This window comes from Lissotriton helveticus, chromosome 3_1, assembly GCF_964261635.1.
Source record: "Lissotriton helveticus chromosome 3_1, aLisHel1.1, whole genome shotgun sequence".
NCBI lineage: Eukaryota > Metazoa > Chordata > Amphibia > Caudata > Salamandridae > Lissotriton > Lissotriton helveticus.
In genome coordinates, this window is record NC_136061.1 from 284,827,478 (window position 1) to 284,846,552 (window position 19,075).

The following is a 19,075-nucleotide window of genomic DNA, read 5'->3' on the forward strand; positions in this document are numbered from 1 at the left end:
TTTCGCTGTGGTACTTTAGCGGAAGGGGGATGGCGGCATACTTTTTTTTCTTGCCCCAAGCTGATAATGTTTTGGGAAAAAATATTTGCATATTTTAGTAGGGCGATTAAAAGAACGTACAAACCCACAGAGGAAGCGGTTTTGTTTGGGATAGCTACTACGGAGGTTATACTTTCGAAAACTGAGGGTCTTTTTCTTGCTATTGTTATGATGGTTGCTCGTTCATTAATTTTACAAAACTGGAGATCATCGAAAATACCTTTATTTGAGAAATGGTTTATGAAGATGAAACGTACGAAGCAGTTCGAAGAAGCCTATGCCAAACGGGTGGGGGCAATTAAGAATTTTTTGCGGGTTTGGAAGTATTTTGTTGATTGTTAATTTGCTGATGGTTTTTTGCTGATGTTTTCGGTAATTAATTTTTAATGAACAAAAAGTTTGTATTTTGGACCAAGTTTTCAATATTTGTTAAGTGCAAATATTGGATGCATCTTGTGGCTTTGCTCAATTAAATTTTTGTGAAAAAAAATCAGTTACCCTGTGGCTAGCGAAGGGAGAATCACGCTCCATCTTGTGTGCTCATAAATAAAGGTGTGCTTTGCCTTTCCAACCATGTGGAGGTGTCACTTCAACATTTTGGCGATGATCGCCAGCCATTCTATGTGACACTGAGACAAGACTGAGGCATGAGTTGTTTTGGTGTTTTTCTGCCTACCGCAGCCGTTCCATGCACGTTCATTGCCTTACCATTTGCGGGAGGTTTACTGTGGTGTTTGGGGCGTACCTATCCTGAAGCCAAGCACCGACAGTAGGGGAGTGAGCTGCTCACACGGCTCCGCATTGCAGTGGAGGAGAGTCACACCCATGTGACTCGTTGGAGGAAAGGCCCTCGTTGTTCAAGCGACCCTCGCTTACTGAAGAGGAGGAGTGCTAGGCCTCTTATGGCACGTCAGAGAACAGGTTCGCTTTCTCAAGCGGCCTCTTGTATTTTGAAAGACAAGGGCCTTGTGGAGTTCAGAGGAAAGCACTTTGTTTTTCACATCTGTCTTTGGTGTGGCGATTTCATTTTCAGGAAAAGTTTTTGAATTCAATTTTGTGCCAGCCCCTCTTGGTGTGAATTATGGCAGCTTCTTCAATTGTAATTTCACCCCCATTTCTGGCACAACCTGGTCAACCATCCATTCAGTGGGAGGAGTGGATTGAGATTTTTGACAATTACATTGGAGAACTAGATGGGCTGGAATTTACTCAGGAGAGGAAGAAAGCATTGTTGTTGAAAAGGAGGCTTATCATATTTTTAGATACTTACCCCAGATGCCGGGTAGTGACAATCTGCCAGTTGAGGATGTTTTCAAGGAGGCCAAGTTGTGGTTGGAGAAAAGGTTTGCCAAGGAGGAGAACATTGTAATGTCTCTGTGTAAGTTTTATACCAGACCTCAAAAAGCTGGTGAATCATTGGATGAATTTGTCTCACACCTAACGTGAATTGACAATAAAGTGTAAGTTTGGCTAAATGACAGATGAGTTGATCAGGGAACAACTGATTGTCCAGTGCCATAGCATAAAAAACACACAAGAGCGGCAGTGGGCTGCAAAACAAACATTTTGTAGGATGCCATCTCCTTTGCCAAGGTAGTGATAGAATCCAAGCTTATGAAGGAGATGGGTAAAAAAGAAGTTGCAGAAGGGGATTAGCAATTGTGTAAAAGGAAGAGACAACTAAAGGTAATATCAGCAAGTACAATTTCAGAGCATAGAAGGGGGCTAGAGCTAAGGCATGTTACAGGTGTGGGAGTGCTTACCATACTAGTGATTCCAAGTGGTGTTTTGCTTCAAATAAAGAGTGCAGAGATGTGGGCATAAGGGTCACTATGCCCGTGTGTGCAAAGACTCAACCAAATCCTGTATGGTGGTTGCAGATGAGTTCAGCTGGGCAGACGATAATGAAGATCACATGTTGATGGTCCTTCCTGGAAGTGGAGAAAGTGACAGAATGGTTCGACCAACAGCTTTTCTTTGGAATTCTTAGCACACAAGTGGAACTGATGGGAGACTCCGATACATTATACACGATCATGCCGTAATTTATGTGGAAGAAACAGTGGCCACTAGTTCCCCTCTGGCCTATAGACATTAATCCTAGGGTTTACCATGGAGAAGGAATAGACATGTTAGGTTATTTTTCCTCTCCTATTGAGCTAAAATAGAGACTGGTTGTGGGAAAAATCTACGTGGCTGACGATTGACCACCAATATTGGGATGGAGATGTCAATTTGATCTACACATTGTTATTGATGCCCATGCACCTGGTCAGGTGTTGTGTGTGTCTGATGTTACCAATGAAGTGGTTTTGGGTGAGATGGAAGACATGTTTAGTGAGAAGCTGGGGTAAATGAAAGGGTACACCCATAAAATTGTGTTGGAGAAGGGTACTATCCCTGTTAAGCTCAAATTGAGGAGTGTGCCAGTAGGTGTGAATGATGAGGTAAAGAGAATGTTAGAGGACATGTTCAGAGAAGGGGTTATGGAGCTAGTTGAGGCTTCTGAATGGTTCTCTCTAGTCGTAATTGCCAAGAAGAGTGATGGCAAGCTTAGGTTCTGTGTAGACCTTCGCATCCTAAACCAGCATGTAGTTACAGACACATTTGCACTCCCCAATATTAACAAACTTTTTCTATTGCTAAAGGGTAGTAAGTACTTTTCTAAACTTGATTTGACAAGTGCTTACTACCAAATCAAGTTACATTTGGATTCTAGGAACCTTACAGCTTTTATCACCATGGAAGGTACTTTTTGTTTTACGAGGATGCCCTTTGGATTGTCCTCAGCTGCAAGTGTTTTTCAGTGGTTCATGTCCGAGTTTTTCAGGTGATTGGATAACATACAATTTTTTCAGGATGATATTCTAGTTTTTGGTGAGTGGGTTTATCCAAGAACATAACAACACCTTGAGAGATGTCTTGGGTAGGCTGAGGGAGGCGGGCCTTACCTAGAGGAAGGATAAATGTAGGTTGCTAGTGCAGAAAATAGAATACCTTGGATATACTATTTCGGGGCAGGGTGTCAGTCCCAAGATTTACTTGTTGGGGGATATCAGGGCTGAACCTATTTCCCATTTCAACGATCAGTTACGATCATTCATGGGCTTGATCGAGTATTATGCCAAATTGGTAAATAATTTTGTCGGCAAAACTGAAGATCTCAGAATGTTGTTGTGGAATGGGTGCACATTTGTTTAGAGCAATGATAATCAGAAACCATTTGATTTGATAATGAAGGACATTTGTGGGGCAGATATTCTTGCACCATTTGACACTCAACTTAAAACATTTTTGACAGAAGATGCCAATGTGCGTTGGTTGGGGCAATTTTGTCCCAGGTACATGAGGGCTCTGAAAAAACCATAGCTTTAGCCTTGCGCTCGTTGACCGGATGTGAGAGCAACTATTCTGTCATAGAGCGTAAAGCTTTGGCAGCAGCCCGATCCATCGAGCATTGTAGACCTTTTTGTGGGGTCTGAATTTTTGTATTCGTACAAACCGTAAACCCTTGGTCAAAGTTATGAGTCCTGGTAGAGTTGATAAGGGCTCGGCTAGGCTGGCTAGACTGGCGTATCGTTACCGGGTTGCACACATTCCAGGGTGGAAGAATGCGCAGTCTGCCTGCCTGTCACGTTTGACTTTGAAAGGTTCAGGGGAAAATAGTCATGGTGTTTCTGCTTGGGATCAGGACAGAGCTGTAGCTTCATTGGGCAATGTGAAAGAGTGCATTGGTAGTTCATTCTCGGCAAATGAGTGGTGCAAGTTCATGGATCAGGATTTCGTCCTTAGGAGTGTTGAGCATATGGTGGTGCAGGGTGAGCGGAGGGAGAGCACAGTGGCTCCTTCAGTGAGGCCTTTTGTGAAGATTCTTGATGAGTTGAGTGTGAGTGACACAAAAGGTCTTATGAGGAATGACATATTTGTGCCACCAGAAGGTTTGAGGCGCAAGATCATTAAGTTGGCACATGAGGGTCACCTTGGCCAAACTATGACAAAGAAACAGGTGAGAGAGAATTTGTGATGGCCATGTATGGCTTAGCAGATCATGTCGTGGGTAGTGGATTGTGAAGTGTGTAGGGAGAGCGAAAATAGGCCTAAGACTGGTGTTCATGCAGCTCAAGGGCACATTGAGGACCCTGGTGCACCTTGGAGTATGGTATGCTTGGGTTTTTATTGGGCCTATTCAGATGCTGCAGGAGGGATTGCGGAATGCCATGGTTTTGATGGATGTACATTCCAAATGTCTGATTGTCAGATTTATGCATGATGTGACCACTAGAAGGACGGTGAATATGTTGAAGGGTATTTTCCAAGAGGAAGGGTTGCCTTGTGTCTTTGTTACTGACAATTGTACGCAACTTGTTTAGCACAAAATGAAATCTTTTCTGAATAAGTGTGCATTACCCACCATCGCACAGCACTTTATAACCCACAAGGGAGTGGATCACCCGCGCGGTCCACCACTCGCTGGAAAAGTTGACTTTTCCAGCGAGTGGTGGACCACGCGGGTGATCTACTCCTTAGCAATTCCACAAAGGCATATTAACCGTGCCGGAAGATATTGAATTCGATTTTGGACAATTTATTTGGATGTGAAAAAGAAGCAGCAGGACCAGTTGGGTCAAAATTGGTATTAGAATTTTTCATGGTGCAACGTTAGTCCTGATGATGGTCTCGATGAATTACGGGGTGTGAGACCGAAACGTCGACGAGTTGGCACTTTTTTGTGAACTACATCATCAAGCATTGTATTATAAGGATGTATATAGCGGTTAAATGTATATATGGTGAAAATTGTATATACTGTCCATATAATCAGAAAAAGCGTCAGTTATTACTGCTCATATGAAAGAAACTGAGGTAGCAGCTTATTTTTGAGTTGCCGCACATGAATTGTCATACGGATGTTTACCTATGCTGAACAAATAGAATGTGTTTTGTATATATCTTATGCCATTATATAAAATACACTGGTCGAGTTATTGATAATCTCTTTTCCCTTTTGAATCATGTTCATTGTTATGACATGTATATAAACTGTTAAATATTGTGAAACAAGTCCTGCAGGAACATTAATTTTGTTGTTATTGATCATACCCAGTTCCGTGGGAATACTGGGTTGCCCTATTTTTGTTATTGGAAGGAAGCTAGGCACTTAATTGATCCCTGCGTGGCTTACGAGTTCTTGTCACGAGGAAAATGGTGGAGAAGGTGTCAGGTTCGGTGGTAAAAGTGTGTGTGTTGGGGACTGGGTCAAAATAAGGCATGGTAGGCTATGCAAAGGGTTATCTAAGTTCTGAGGACTATTCAAAGTAAAAAAAAAGTGTTTGACAGTTATGTGCTTCTGGCCAATGTTAACAAATGGAACAATCGCAAAGTAGCGTTGTATCAGAAAGGGGGTGTTGTGGACAATAATGTGACCAGGCATGATTTGTTGGGCCGCGTATCTGTTTGAATGGGTTCATGTTGATGAGTGATGAGGAGTTGGCCAGCAATTAGGATGGTGCTAGGGATGAGCGGTGAAGTGTGGCGCTGGTGACGCTCATGTTCCCTGTTCTGATGACCTTTCATCTCACGAAGGGGCCAGAGGAGTTCGCTCTTCTAGGCTTTGCAGACCTCACCTCTAATTGGAGGATTATATGCAACTTGGTGAAGGCGCCTCACTCACTGGGGGCTCACTAATTGTATTGTTTTTGAGCATTGTACTTTTCTCTTGCTTTTCCCTTAATTAGAGTGCCAATATGCTATTTATTGTTATAAGGGGCATGTCCTTAATATTCTTTGCTTTATGCTTCCCTGTTTTTTCCTTTCTCCCTTTCTTTTTCTTCTTTTAGTTTTGTTTTTGTTCTCTGCTGTTGGGTAGAAGGGAGGGGGGGTGCAGTACTTGGAATGTTTTACACTCTGAATGTATTCAACACACCCCTTGAAGTCTGATTGTTCAGGCGCCTGCAACTGTCCACCACAAGCCACTTTCTAGAGGCTCTACTGGTCATATTTTCACGCCGGCATGGCAGAGGGGGGCAATATTTGTGCTGCAAGGCCCCAGACACCTCTAACCACAAGGCGATCCGCAGGCCGCGCTTTGTAATATTGATTCCCGGGCCACCGCGCGCAGCAGGCAGGGCGGGCAGTCGTTAAGCGGCTCCCGACCACAGAGCGTGATCCTCCCTCAGTGCATGAGGCTAACCCTCCTGCAGGCGAGGTTGCCGCACGGTAGCTGAGTAGGCCTCACACTCGTGACAGGGGCGTAACATAGGCCCCCGCAGCCCCTGCGTTGCGGGGGGCCCCTGGGCTGCAGGGGGCCCCTCAGCACAGTACTCAGGACTGAGAGCTCTGAATTAAATCCAGAGAGGGGGCCCCTCCGTGTACCTTGCAGGGGCCCCCCTCAACTTTCGTTATGCCCCTGACTTGTGATTCCCGAACCACTCGTTGTCGGATCAAGTTACAGGCCTATGGCCTCAGCATTTCTCTTCCGGAGTCTCCGACTGTACTTCTAAAAGAAGAATTGATGTTGTATGTGGGGATAAATGACAGATAGGGGCCTCAGCTGATACAGCCTCATATATGTGCAGAAATCATGTGGCTCGGCTCGCTCGCACCCCTCAAACATCTGTCATAAGCGTTATACTTTCAGCCTGCTTGATGTTTCTATACTTTTTCACCTGTTGTCTGAATCCTAGTTTGGGAGCATCAGCAATTCATAATGAACTAACACCAAAGGAATGCCAATTTTAGACTACTAAGATTTCACAATTACAACCGCCAAATTTAAAGGTGTGCTGTGCCGGTGTCATGACTTTGCTGAGATCTGATCTTTGTTTAAGAGTGGAGTAGAGAAGTCATTTATTTTCTCAGTCTCTATTATTTTCCCATTTTTGAATGATATATAATCAAAGAGCTTGTTGGCAACTTTTTGCCAGTTTCATGCAATCTGTTGGTTACTCTGCCTATTCTTAACTCTGCAGCCACTCACTTCCTGCAGAACCTGAACATGTATTCTTAGCACTATTACCCACCTTTTTTTGTACCAGAAAATCTTCAGTAAATTTACTTATATTCAGTACTTAATTTGTAAAACAATAAGGGCCAGAGCACTCGGCATGAGTCCACTGCCCATTGCCACTGTCAGCGCTGCCAACTGCAGTAACAACACAACTACTAACCATCACACTCCTATGGTTGTACCAATTCTGCCTATTCCAGGCCCCCAAAGCTATAAGAATGGCTTTGGCAGCATACTGAATTAATAAACAACTGCTGTTTTGCTCTCTCTAAATTAGACAAACATTGCCACCATGTTTCGTAAGTGCCAGTGTTGACAATTTAGTGCTGGTGCGGAATACCTGGAAACCACTGGCTCAAATTAAGCACTGACTATGTCTTTTCAACCATTTCTGGACAGAAGTTCATAAATGCATTCTGCCATTCTACATCCTTTGCATTTCAAGTTTTGTATTGTGAAGTATAGTTGTAGGGATCAACTTTAGCAGAGGAATGTCTAAACATGTTCTAAGGGTTGCTGATGTGTGTTCTCTGTAGTTTGCAGAGGTTTGTGGTTTATGCAAATCATCCAAGATCAACGGAGCACAGTATGGGGACAAATAAAGGATTGACAAGCTAGGACACGAATAAGGAGGCAAATTCAGTGGAATTTATTTTCCTCATTGACTTCCATTGAAATGGATTCAATTTTAGGGAAGTAACCTAAAATAAAGCTATCTCTTTCTTTAAAAAACACGGAAGTCTCCCAACTAAATCGGTGTGCTGTTGGCGGCTGTGTTTTTAGATCTCGTGGCGATTACAGCGCGAAAACGATGTCTCGCCAGAGACCTATAGTCACCGGCTCTGCTTCCCAGGAGACAGGAGATGGGCACGCGCAGGCTCAGGAATCGGATCAGCGCAGGCTGCGCGCAGACAGCATGCCTGAAACACACGCGCGCACACCCATCTCCTGTCTCCACTGCAAGCCTGCTGCTTACTTTCACTTTCCCTCCCCCCTCCGCCGCCGGCTCCACTGCCCATCACCGCGCACAGGAGTGCTCCTTTCACACACACAGACACTCTCGCACACATCCCCTCTCCCCCCATACCAGTCATCGGGCTCTTTTTACACACGCACGCATACATACACACGCATACACACACACGCGCACACACACAGACACACACACAGAGACACAGACACACTCGCACACACACGCGCGCACACATCCCCCCCTCACACCCCACTCACCAGGTTCTTTTCGCGTGTCCCTCTCTCCCTCGGCAGCCAGCGGGTCATTCTCGGCAGCAGGCGGGGCTCTCCACGAGCACGGGAGCCCTGCTAGTTGACACGCAAATCTTCCGGCTGGCATCACTGGCACAGGAGCGCGGGGTAGGCTCCAGTCAGCTTCCTGTATTTTTGCGGCCCCGCCCCCGTCTCAACACAGGTTGCCTGGCTTCCTGTACAAGCCGGGTGCCTATTGGTTACATTTCCGTGACCTGTCTAGAAAAAAAAGCCGGGGGACCGTTCAAATGAAAAGCAGAGCGTTCGTGTACATGAATACATACTGTTAAATAAACTGTCAAGTTATTGCCATATTATTCATATTCTCCGGAATTATTGCTGCCTTGGAGTTTTCATGCATGCTTTTAGTTTAGCATTGGCACTGCTCACGCATCCGTGTTTGCAATTTGCTTCGGGTGCACGTGCTACGTTAATAGACTACCAACTACAGCGCAGAAAAATACATTTTCGGGTTAATGCACGCTGACCAGACATCTTTGAACGCAGAAATAATAGTCACACTCATGGAAATAAACTTAGCCAGTGTCCCTTAGGTCGATCACTGGAATGAGGCCAATGTGTGGAATCGAGCACCGTGAGACCTGGTTAATATGTAATCTGAGGTAAAGTGCCTTTTGTGGTAGCATAAAAGGCTTGCAGTAAACCGAGTTTTACGTATGGTTATCAGCTGATGATACATGCCCCAAAGTATGTTGCACATGGTTTAGGCTTGAAGGACGGCGTCTGACAGTATTGATGTATGCTATTAGAAATAGCTTGTGCGAGGAAATTAAGAGTATTGGCTTGTTTACTCTTTCAGATTACAGCTACAGAGCTCTGATCTACTAAATAAACTGAGAATGTGCCTTGTCATGTGCCGAATAATACGAACGTGTACATTTTCACATTTTCTGACTGTCGGTCCTTTATTTACTATTCTTTCTGTTTGACAGGTGTACATAATATATCCGCACAGTTTGCCTTTTTGCTAGCGCTATTGATTTTAGTGATCTGTTGATCTTATGTGGGAGATGTTTGTCTTCTTGATATTTGTTCCATCGGATTTTATTCATAAAGATGCTGTTTGCCTCTGCTACTCAGTGAACCACTGGCCCCGTTTCTTTTGTAAGCAACATTTATGTTTTAATTGAAATAAATAGGAATATGTGAGCGTTGATGTGTTGGCAAAACGATTGAAACATGAAAACATGAGCCCGTCTCTAATGCATAATAAACAAAATCAACCCGTACTAATAAACAATCAGTATTGTGGGGGAAATTTAAAGGAGAGACTAACTGTGCTTTCTGGAGCTGAATATAGCCAGTGCCTACGACCAAAATATGCACAATTTTAAACATCAAGGTACAGTCGGTATCGGCTGAACAGAAAGCAATTGTAATAATGTAAATTGTGATTTTATTGTGTGAGGGCAGGAGGAAGGATTGTACCTGAAGTGTGCACCCATTTGGCTTTCCTGGCTACCCATGGATATTTTGTATGTAGGAACGGACGGCATGCTTATAAGGACTTAAGTTACTGATTGTTGATTCAGTACTTGACATAACCTTTAGCTGGACACTCTGAATGAAGAATGCGAACGTATGGCAGAACCCCTCTTTCGGGACCTTAATTCAGTGTAACACTTGATAAAGTTGTGACTATTATGATGAGGCTAAACTGGAACATCCGAAAGGCTAAAGTGAATCAACTCTAATAAAGAAGAATTGTTTTACAAGTTACTGGGCATAGAACAAGTAGCCAAATTGGAAAGATTTATAATTGTATCTTGACAAAGATATTTCAAAAATAGAAGTTGCTAGTATCACTCTACATGAAAATAGCTTTTTAAATCATCAATAGAACTTTAGAGTAATCTGCATAATTGGTGGGAATCGGACTGAGACAGGAGGGAATGAAAGATGTGTTTATTTGTTTTTACCAATGTGACTTGATGAAGTGTTTTTTCTGCATAAAGATTTGAGCAATATTAGAAGGATTACAAGGTTATTTTGCAAGGAAGTTATTGGCCCTTCTCGAAGAGCACTGGGAAATTAGCGACAAATGGTGCAATTTAAAGAATTGCAGGGCAATGGCGTAGGTATACACTTGTTTATTCATAACTTCCATTTTACATGGAGGCTTGGGGCATTTAGTAGCAAATTGCATATCTCAAACACATTATGTACTAAATCTCTGTGAAGAAACTGAGATCCCCCCGATGGGCCTACACCTTTTGGACAGGCCTTAGAATATGTTTTGACATAGAACCAATGCCCTCACTCTATCTATCGCCCTCACTCTATCTATCGCCTTCACTCTATCTATCGCCCTCACTCTATCGCCCTCACTCTATCGCCCTCACTCTACCTATCGCCCTCACTCTACCTATCTATCGCCCTCACTCTATCTATCTATCGCCCTCACTCTATCTATCTATCGCCCTCACTCTATCGCCCTCACTCTCTATCTATCTATCTATCTGCCTCACTCTATCTGTCTATCGCCCTCACCCTATCTATCCATCGCCCTCACTCTATCCATCGCCCTCACCCTATCTATCCATCGCCCTCACTCTATCCATCGCCCTCACCCTATCTATCCATCGCCCTCACCCTATCTATCCATCGCCCTCACTCCATCGCCCTCACTCCATCGCCCTCACTCTATCGCCCTCACTCTATCGCCCTCACTCTATCGCCCTCACTCTATCTATCGCCCTCACTCTATCTATCGCCCTCACTCTATCTATCGCCCTCACTCTATCTATCGCCCTCACTCTATCTATCGCCCTCACTCTAACTATCTATCTATCTATCTATCGCCCTCACTCTATCTATCGCCCTCACTCTATCTATCGCCCTCACTCTATCGCCCTCACTCTATCTATCGCCCTCACTCTATCTATCGCCCTCACTCTATCTATCGCCCTCACTCTATCCATCGCCCTCACTCTATCCATCGCCCTCACTCTATCCATCGCCCTCACTCTATCCATCGCCCTCACTCTATCCATCGCCCTCACTCTATCCATCGCCCTCACTCTATCCATCTATCTATCTATCTATCTATCGCCCTCACTCTATCTATCGCCCTCACTCTATCTATCGCCCTCACTCTATCGCCCTCACTCTATCGCCCTCACTCTATCTATCGCCCTCACCCTATCTATCCATCGCCCTCACTCTATCCATCGCCCTCACCCTATCTATCCATCGCCCTCACTCTATCCATCGCCCTCACTCTATCCATCGCCCTCACTCTATCCATCGCCCTCACTCTATCCATCGCCCTCACTCTATCCATCGCCCTCACTCTATCCATCTATCTATCTATCTATCTATCGCCCTCACTCTATCTATCGCCCTCACTCTATCTATCGCCCTCACTCTATCGCCCTCACTCTATCTATCGCCCTCACCCTATCTATCCATCGCCCTCACTCTATCCATCGCCCTCACCCTATCTATCCATCGCCCTCACTCTATCCATCGCCCTCACCCTATCTATCCATCGCCCTCACTCTATCCATCGCCCTCACCCTATCTATCCATCGCCCTCACCCTATCTATCCATCGCCCTCACTCCATCGCCCTCACTCCATCGCCCTCACTCTATCGCCCTCACTCTATCGCCCTCACTCTATCGCCCTCACTCTATCTATCGCCCTCACTCTATCTATCGCCCTCACTCTATCTATCGCCCTCACTCTATCTATCGCCCTCACTCTATCTATCGCCCTCACTCTATCTATCGCCCTCACTCTAACTATCTATCTATCTATCTATCGCCCTCACTCTATCTATCGCCCTCACTCTATCTATCGCCCTCACTCTATCTATCGCCCTCACTCTATCTATCGCCCTCACTCTATCTATCGCCCTCACTCTATCCATCGCCCTCACTCTATCTATCGCCCTCACTCTATCCATCGCCCTCACTCTATCCATCGCCCTCACTCTATCCATCGCCCTCACTCTATCCATCGCCCTCACTCTATCCATCGCCCTCACTCTATCCATCTATCTATCTATCTATCGCCCTCACTCTATCTATCGCCCTCACTCTATCTATCGCCCTCACTCTATCCATCGCCCTCACTCTATCCATCGCCCTCACTCTATCCATCGCCCTCACTCTATCCATCGCCCTCACTCTATCCATCGCCCTCACTCTATCCATCGCCCTCACTCTATCCATCGCCCTCACTCTATCCATCTATCTATCTATCTATCTATCGCCCTCACTCTATCTATCGCCCTCACTCTATCTATCGCCCTCACTCTATCTATCGCCCTCACTCTATCTATCGCCCTCACTCTATCTATCGCCCTCACTCTATCTATCGCCCTCACTCTATCCATCGCCCTCACTCTATCCATCGCCCTCACTCTATCCATCTATCTATCTATCTATCTATCGCCCTCACTCTATCTATCGCCCTCACTCTATCTATCGCCCTCACTCTATCTATCGCCCTCACTCTATCTATCGCCCTCACTCTATCCATCGCCCTCACTCTATCCATCGCCCTCACTCTATCCATCGCCCTCACTCTATCCATCGCCCTCACTCTATCCATCGCCCTCACTCTATCCATCGCCCTCACTCTATCGCCCTCACTCTATCTATCGCCCTCACTCTATCTATCTATCGCCCTCACTCTATCTATCGCCCTCACTCTATCTATCGCCCTCACTCTATCTATCGCCCTCACTCTATCTATCGCCCTCACTCTATCTATCTATCTATCTCCCTCACTTTATCTATCTATCGCCCTCACTCTGTCTATCTATCTATCGCCCTCACTCTGTCTAACTATCACCCTCACTCTATCTATCGCCGTCACTCTATCTATCTATCGCCGTCACTCTATTTATCTATCTATCGCCCTCACTCTATCTTTCGCCCTCTATCTATCTATCGCACCACCACAGCATCACTCAGGGGCACTACAGCATCACTCAGGGGCACCACAACATCACTATGTGCTACCACAGCATCACTGAACGCCACAGCATCACTCGTTGCCACCACAACATCTCTCCGCGCCACCACAGCATCAATCAGGCAACCATTCAACAACAACTGGTTCAAATATGTTCTCTCAATGTTTCAAGCTTTAATACAAATGTTACAAAAAGTCGTTAATATTTCACTTCTGTTCTTGGATTTTCGTCACAATAAAATACACTGAACATAATCTTCACAAAAGGTATTTACAAAAGTTTAAGCTATTGCCATTATAAATTACAATAACTTTTATTTAAGTATTAATTAATTAAAAAAATTAAAAGCCATTGTTATTTGTAATATCAACACATCTAAGTCACGTAAATACAAAACATGTGCATTACAAATGCTATAAGTGTCACATTTGCAAAAGTTAAAAGTATTGGCATTGTAAATGACAAAGCTATTAATTTCGCTAGTTTCAAAACCAACACAAATATAAAATGTGTCATTTACAAGACCAATAGCTCAAACTTTTCTAATGCGAGACCTATTGCATTGCAAATGCTTGTTTGTTATTACTGTAGAAGTCAGCATGAAGTTTCAGTTGTTATTTTAGTTTCCATGCATCAGGTTGACAGAATATAGATATCCAATGACAACACTAAACTTTAAAACCATGAAACGTTTTGTACACGTACACACGGACTGGGGCCTAACAAGGTGCGCTTCTTTGTTGCAGGAAATGCTACAGGACAAAGGCCTGTCTGAGAGCGACGAAGGGTTTCCAGCAGCCCAGGCGGCCGGCCATGTGGAGACGGCAGGAGGCTCTCCGGCCCTGGCAGTCGCTGCCCTGAACACCTCCCTGAGCAGCCCCCAGGGCCCGGACCCCGAGCAGGTAACACCAGGCCTCTTTCAAGACATTTCTCTGCTCGAGGCCTTGTAGTGCCCGCTGCTGTTCGTCATCTCCCGTCTCCCATACACCGGATATGACATCTGCAAAGTGCCCATCAATCAGAGTTGATGCTCGCAGTGACACACTTACTCACAGTGCTTTTTGGCCTGTCTGTATTTACAGCCACGATGTTTGTTTTTTTGTGAGCATGTAGTGGTGAGAAACATCTTAGTGAAACTTATAGTTGTCCAATTATAGATGTTTTCTTATGTATCGAGTCGTATGCGGTGTTCTGGAATGTAATGAAGTGCTAGCCTTGGTCGCAGTTTCCCTAGAAGCTGTCATTATGTCCGACCTTGCACACTGGTTTTAGTTCGCATTAAAAAAAATGTAAGCAGTAGCAATGCTTCTGCTTAATTTTTGTGTGTAATTCATATATTGTCAGTTGTCCCAAAAACTATGTGCCACAACTAGATTCAGGAAAAATCAATTCGAATGTCCACCAGATATGACAGTCTTTCACTGTCAAATGTTAAAACACCTACAGGTTAAAACACCTACAAGCGTATGTCCTGTCTGTGTCTCTCTCTGTCTGTGTCTCTCTCTGTCTGTGTCTCTCTCTCTCTCTCTCTCTCTCCCCCCCCCCCCCCGACTGGCAGCTCCTTTTAATATTAGCAATGCCTATAGGACTGGTTTTGACCAGTTGGTGCCCTTTTTTTCCCGGAAGCCTACATCACAGAAAAACTCAGTAGATAGGTCTACAGATATAGAATATTTTTTTTCCATGTTTATCTTAGCAAAATCTGATTATTAATGTCACAATGAAAGTTTATTATCGCCTTTGAATTGGTCGCACTTTCGAAAATCAATGACGACAATCAAACCTTGTTCTAGATAGTCGTTAAAACTAATATTTACAAAACGTCGACACGCCTAAAGAATATATTCATCATAACATTTTTTGGAACGCTAGCTATAATTTCGAAAAGTATAACATAAAACCTGTTTTGGAAGCAAAGGCATGGAAGCAAGTCTGCAATTGAATGTTTAAACAATTTGTGTTGCAGTTTATAAAAGCAAGATAATGGAAACATTGCTGCGTAAAGCAAAAATAAGCTAGTAGGTTTATCATATTATATATTGTATCATAATATTTCTAAAACATGAAGTGCTGCAGTTGCCTGTATGTGTCCCTTTATCACAAATTTAAAGGAGTATAATGCCACGTTACAAACGGTAACTCACAATCCCATGTTTTCTGTAGTTGAGCCCTAGAATTAAGTGGTAGCGATTTAGCTTTGTAAGGACAAAAGACCTTTCAATGCTTCATATATATATGTGGTATTAATATAGTGTGGACCTAACTGAAAACCAGTGAAGTGCTGTACATAGTCAAATGAAAAGACACTGTCAATGTGTGACTGGAGGGCTATCTTCTTTTTAAGAGTAAAAGTGCACTGTTATTGCAGTAGATGTAGTGTTCTTTAAAAAGTCCTGTTTCTAGCTCTTTCCTAAATTAGATAGAGGTTGGGAATGCCCAAAAGGATACTGGGATGTTCCAGATCTTGGTTGCAGAGATTGAGAATACCTATTGACTTATTTTTACTCTTTTGTACTTAATTGTCCCCAGTCTAATAATGTCATGGCTGCGGGTATGCCATGTGCCACCAGAAATGGTGAACATGTCAGCCAGCTAGGCTGGGATACCAGTCATGGAGGCTGGAGGTGGTTTTGAAGATAGTGCAGGGCAGCAAGAGAAGCCAATGGAATTCCTTCAGGATGTTGGCTGTGGTTCTCCAGGCCCATTATAAGATGTTCTACGACATAGAGGATTCTCTTATGTGGGTTAGTGTGGATCCAAGAAAGCAGTGGAGCAGGGCATTGTGACTATCTATGTTTAAGGCAAGGACTTGAACATCAGTTCTCAAGTCGCTCTCTAGGAGAAATGGCTTCACTTTCATAAGGAGAGAGAACTGGGGGCGTGGCTTAGACTCATGGCGGACTAGTACTGTCTGCCTGAGCTCCCGCCGGAGTTTCAGTATCCAACAGTATCCTGTATCCCCAGACTCTGTAATCCCCTGGACAGGTAGCGGAGCAGCATTGCACACCGAAGAGCCTGGTAGCGGTCCCGGAGTTGCGATCCTGAGCTTGGCGTGGGCCGTGAAAGTTGCGGAGCTGCTGAAGTGCGCTGGGCGGCATCTTGGGGCAGCAACAGGGTGAATTGGCTGCCCAAAGGTAAATTCTACGGGCGCGGCAGACCCCAGTCGTGGGGGCAGACAGGGGCCGGCCTGGGATATGAACATCATTGAGAGCTTAGTTGCGAAACCCGGAGCCCAGTGAGCGCGTCAACGAGAGCGGCTCCCAGGTACAACAGGACAGTGGAGCTTAGGGCAGCCGAGATGCAGAGGCCCGATCCCCTCCTTGTCTCGGAAGAAAGAAAAAATGCGAGACCAATTGCATTTGCACCTATACACACACACAGAGCCACACACACCCATACACACACAGAGCCACACGAACCCACACACACACACAGAGCCACACACACACACAGAGCCACACACACACACAGAGCCACACACAGAGCTACACACACACAGAGCTACACACACACAGAGCTACACACACACAGAGCTACACACACACAGAGCTACACACACACACAGCAGCGGCAGGGATGAGTAAATTATGCGGCAGGCAAAGCCAAATTATGTGGCGTAATGCAGCACACTTTATGCTAGTATTATGCCATTATTGTGTCATTTTTACACTTGCTAACACTACCTGGGCATTGGTTGCACCTCATTTTTTCAAGTTTAACCATGGAATATAGCAATAAGCAACGCAAGGTGACCAGTCAAGCTCTGTGTTTTGAATAAAAATCCACGTCAGAAGCAGTTATCATAATACAATTTAAAAAAATTACTCAACGTGCTGGCACTCAAATATTTTTAAAGCAGCAGTGACCTCCGATTGTAACTCCTGCACTTTTTCCCCATAAATGAAAATGATTCAATACTTTCGCTGGTCCTCTCAACAAAGAAGGTATTGTCTCGTTTATACTTTCCTACAGAGCTCTTACAGTTGCTATATTTACCAAAGTTTCAGAAATAAACTGAGATTATACTGTAGGGCGAATTACAATGTCAAACATGTCACAAAAAAGGCATTGCTTCAATCACAGCATGACAAACAGTGATAAGGCATGCTATGATTTTTGTATCAAAGTAAGGTGCGCAATGTCACCTCGAAAAACTAGAAACAAATACACTGTTAGAAAACAGATCAAGTAGGACGTGCCTGCTCGTCGTTCCGTCTTCCGGCCAGGGCCTTTGGCTTAAGCTTTGTGAATCGGTGCCGCATCAACTGCCTGAAGTGCTGGAGCAGCTGTGGAAATCGAGAGGAACAACCCGGTGACCTCGCAGCACGAATCAGTGGTCCGAACGATGAGCTGAGCTGAGCCAGGAGCTGCGGCAGGGGTACGTGGCCTCACAACATCGAGTGCCGGAGCGAGACTGGAGCCGACCCGCAAAGTGAGCTCAAGAGCCTCAGAAGAGCAGAGAGAGGCGTGGCAGTGGAGAGGGCAGCCCAGGGACGCCGGCGAAAAAGAGCAGCCGCTCCCAGCGGTAAGGGCTAAAGTGCGCGTGCTAGGAGAAGAGTTGTTCCCATCGGATCAGCGGCCGGGCTGAGTCCATTAGGGTGAAGACAGCAGAGAAGCACTTCGAAACTCGTGCAGCCTTTGCACCCTAGAGTTCTCCATGAACAGTGCAAATCGGGCGTGCCTCAACGTGAGGAGCGCCCTATCTGACTGTGAGGCATGGAAAGCATTGTGGCCAGTTTGCAATTGGTGTGCTCGGCCCTCGGAAATCGAGCGGGCGGCGATCCCTGTTGGCACTGTGTGGTGCCGGTACCGGAGCAAGCCGGGCCCTGAGGGACAGACACTCAGCGAGCCCCAAGAACAGCACAAGGGGGAAAGGGCCACCATGTTTCTCCGAGGTCAAGCAGAAATGCCTCGGAGAAACGCCCCGTCATTTTCCAACCGGGGGGCGTGTTTTTCTTTCTCTCATCTTCCCATTGGCTGGAATGTAAAATTCCAGCCAATGGGAAGAGGAGAGAAAGGACATGAAAAAACACGCCCCTCAATCCGAAACGGACGGGGCTTAAAGCAACGGACAAAGCTCTTCTCCAATGGCTGGCCGCCGTTTAGGAAGCCAGCCAATGGAGAAGAGCTGGCTTGTTTAAGCCCCTTCTGGAAGACATAAAATCTCGCCAGCGAGACTGCGCAAGCGCAGCCTACGCATGCCGAGACCTAAAAAGCAGTGCAAGGCTGGGGTGACACAAGACACCGCACCCCCTTCCGTTGTAATGAAACCAGGCCCGACTAGTGTGAGGCACGGCTGCTGTGGCTGAAAGGGGGGCCGATACTGAGTCAAGGCAAACGGGGGCGGATGAAAATCATCACGGTACCCCCGAATTCGCCTCTTATATATAGACAGGGTTTTGATGGGCCTTATGGTGCAAAGCTGAAGGGCAGAAAGAGCCTGCGGCTTCATCAGTGAGAAGAGGCTGGAGACATAGTGCGAAAGCACTCGAGTGTGCACAGTAGAGCATAAACTCAGGCCACGACGAAAGGAGGGCCTACAGCATTTTTCCCGTTACAAGGACACAAGGACAAAAGGACATGATATGGTGTTGATGGGCCCGGGTCCCACAAACTGGACGTGCCCCCCCCCCCTGGTAGGCCTTATAAGTTAAAGTTGAAAGCACACGCAAGCACATTAAAAAAGCCGGGGCCCAGGTAAAAAGTCGCAGAGTGGGGCACAATGGCCAACAAGAAACTTTGCCTAAATGCCCACAGACATATAAAGAAAGAAGAGAGCAGCAACGGAAAAAAGGGGGTTTGACGCGCTTTATGGAGCCT

General features: G+C 45.4%; 1 protein-coding gene across 3 annotated transcripts in view; it reads left to right on the plus strand.

Moving 5' to 3' along the window:
- TBX4 (T-box transcription factor 4) overlaps window positions 1-19,075 on the plus strand; it is a 758,647-nt gene that overhangs the window by 275,187 nt on the left and 464,385 nt on the right. For all 3 annotated transcript variants that reach the window (XM_078679815.1, XM_078679816.1, XM_078679814.1), the window contains exon 2: window positions 14,002-14,157. In XM_078679815.1, the coding sequence (XP_078535941.1) occupies window positions 14,005-14,157 (153 nt within the window). In that variant the 5' untranslated portion in view covers window positions 14,002-14,004. The remainder of the gene's footprint in view (window positions 1-14,001; window positions 14,158-19,075) is intronic.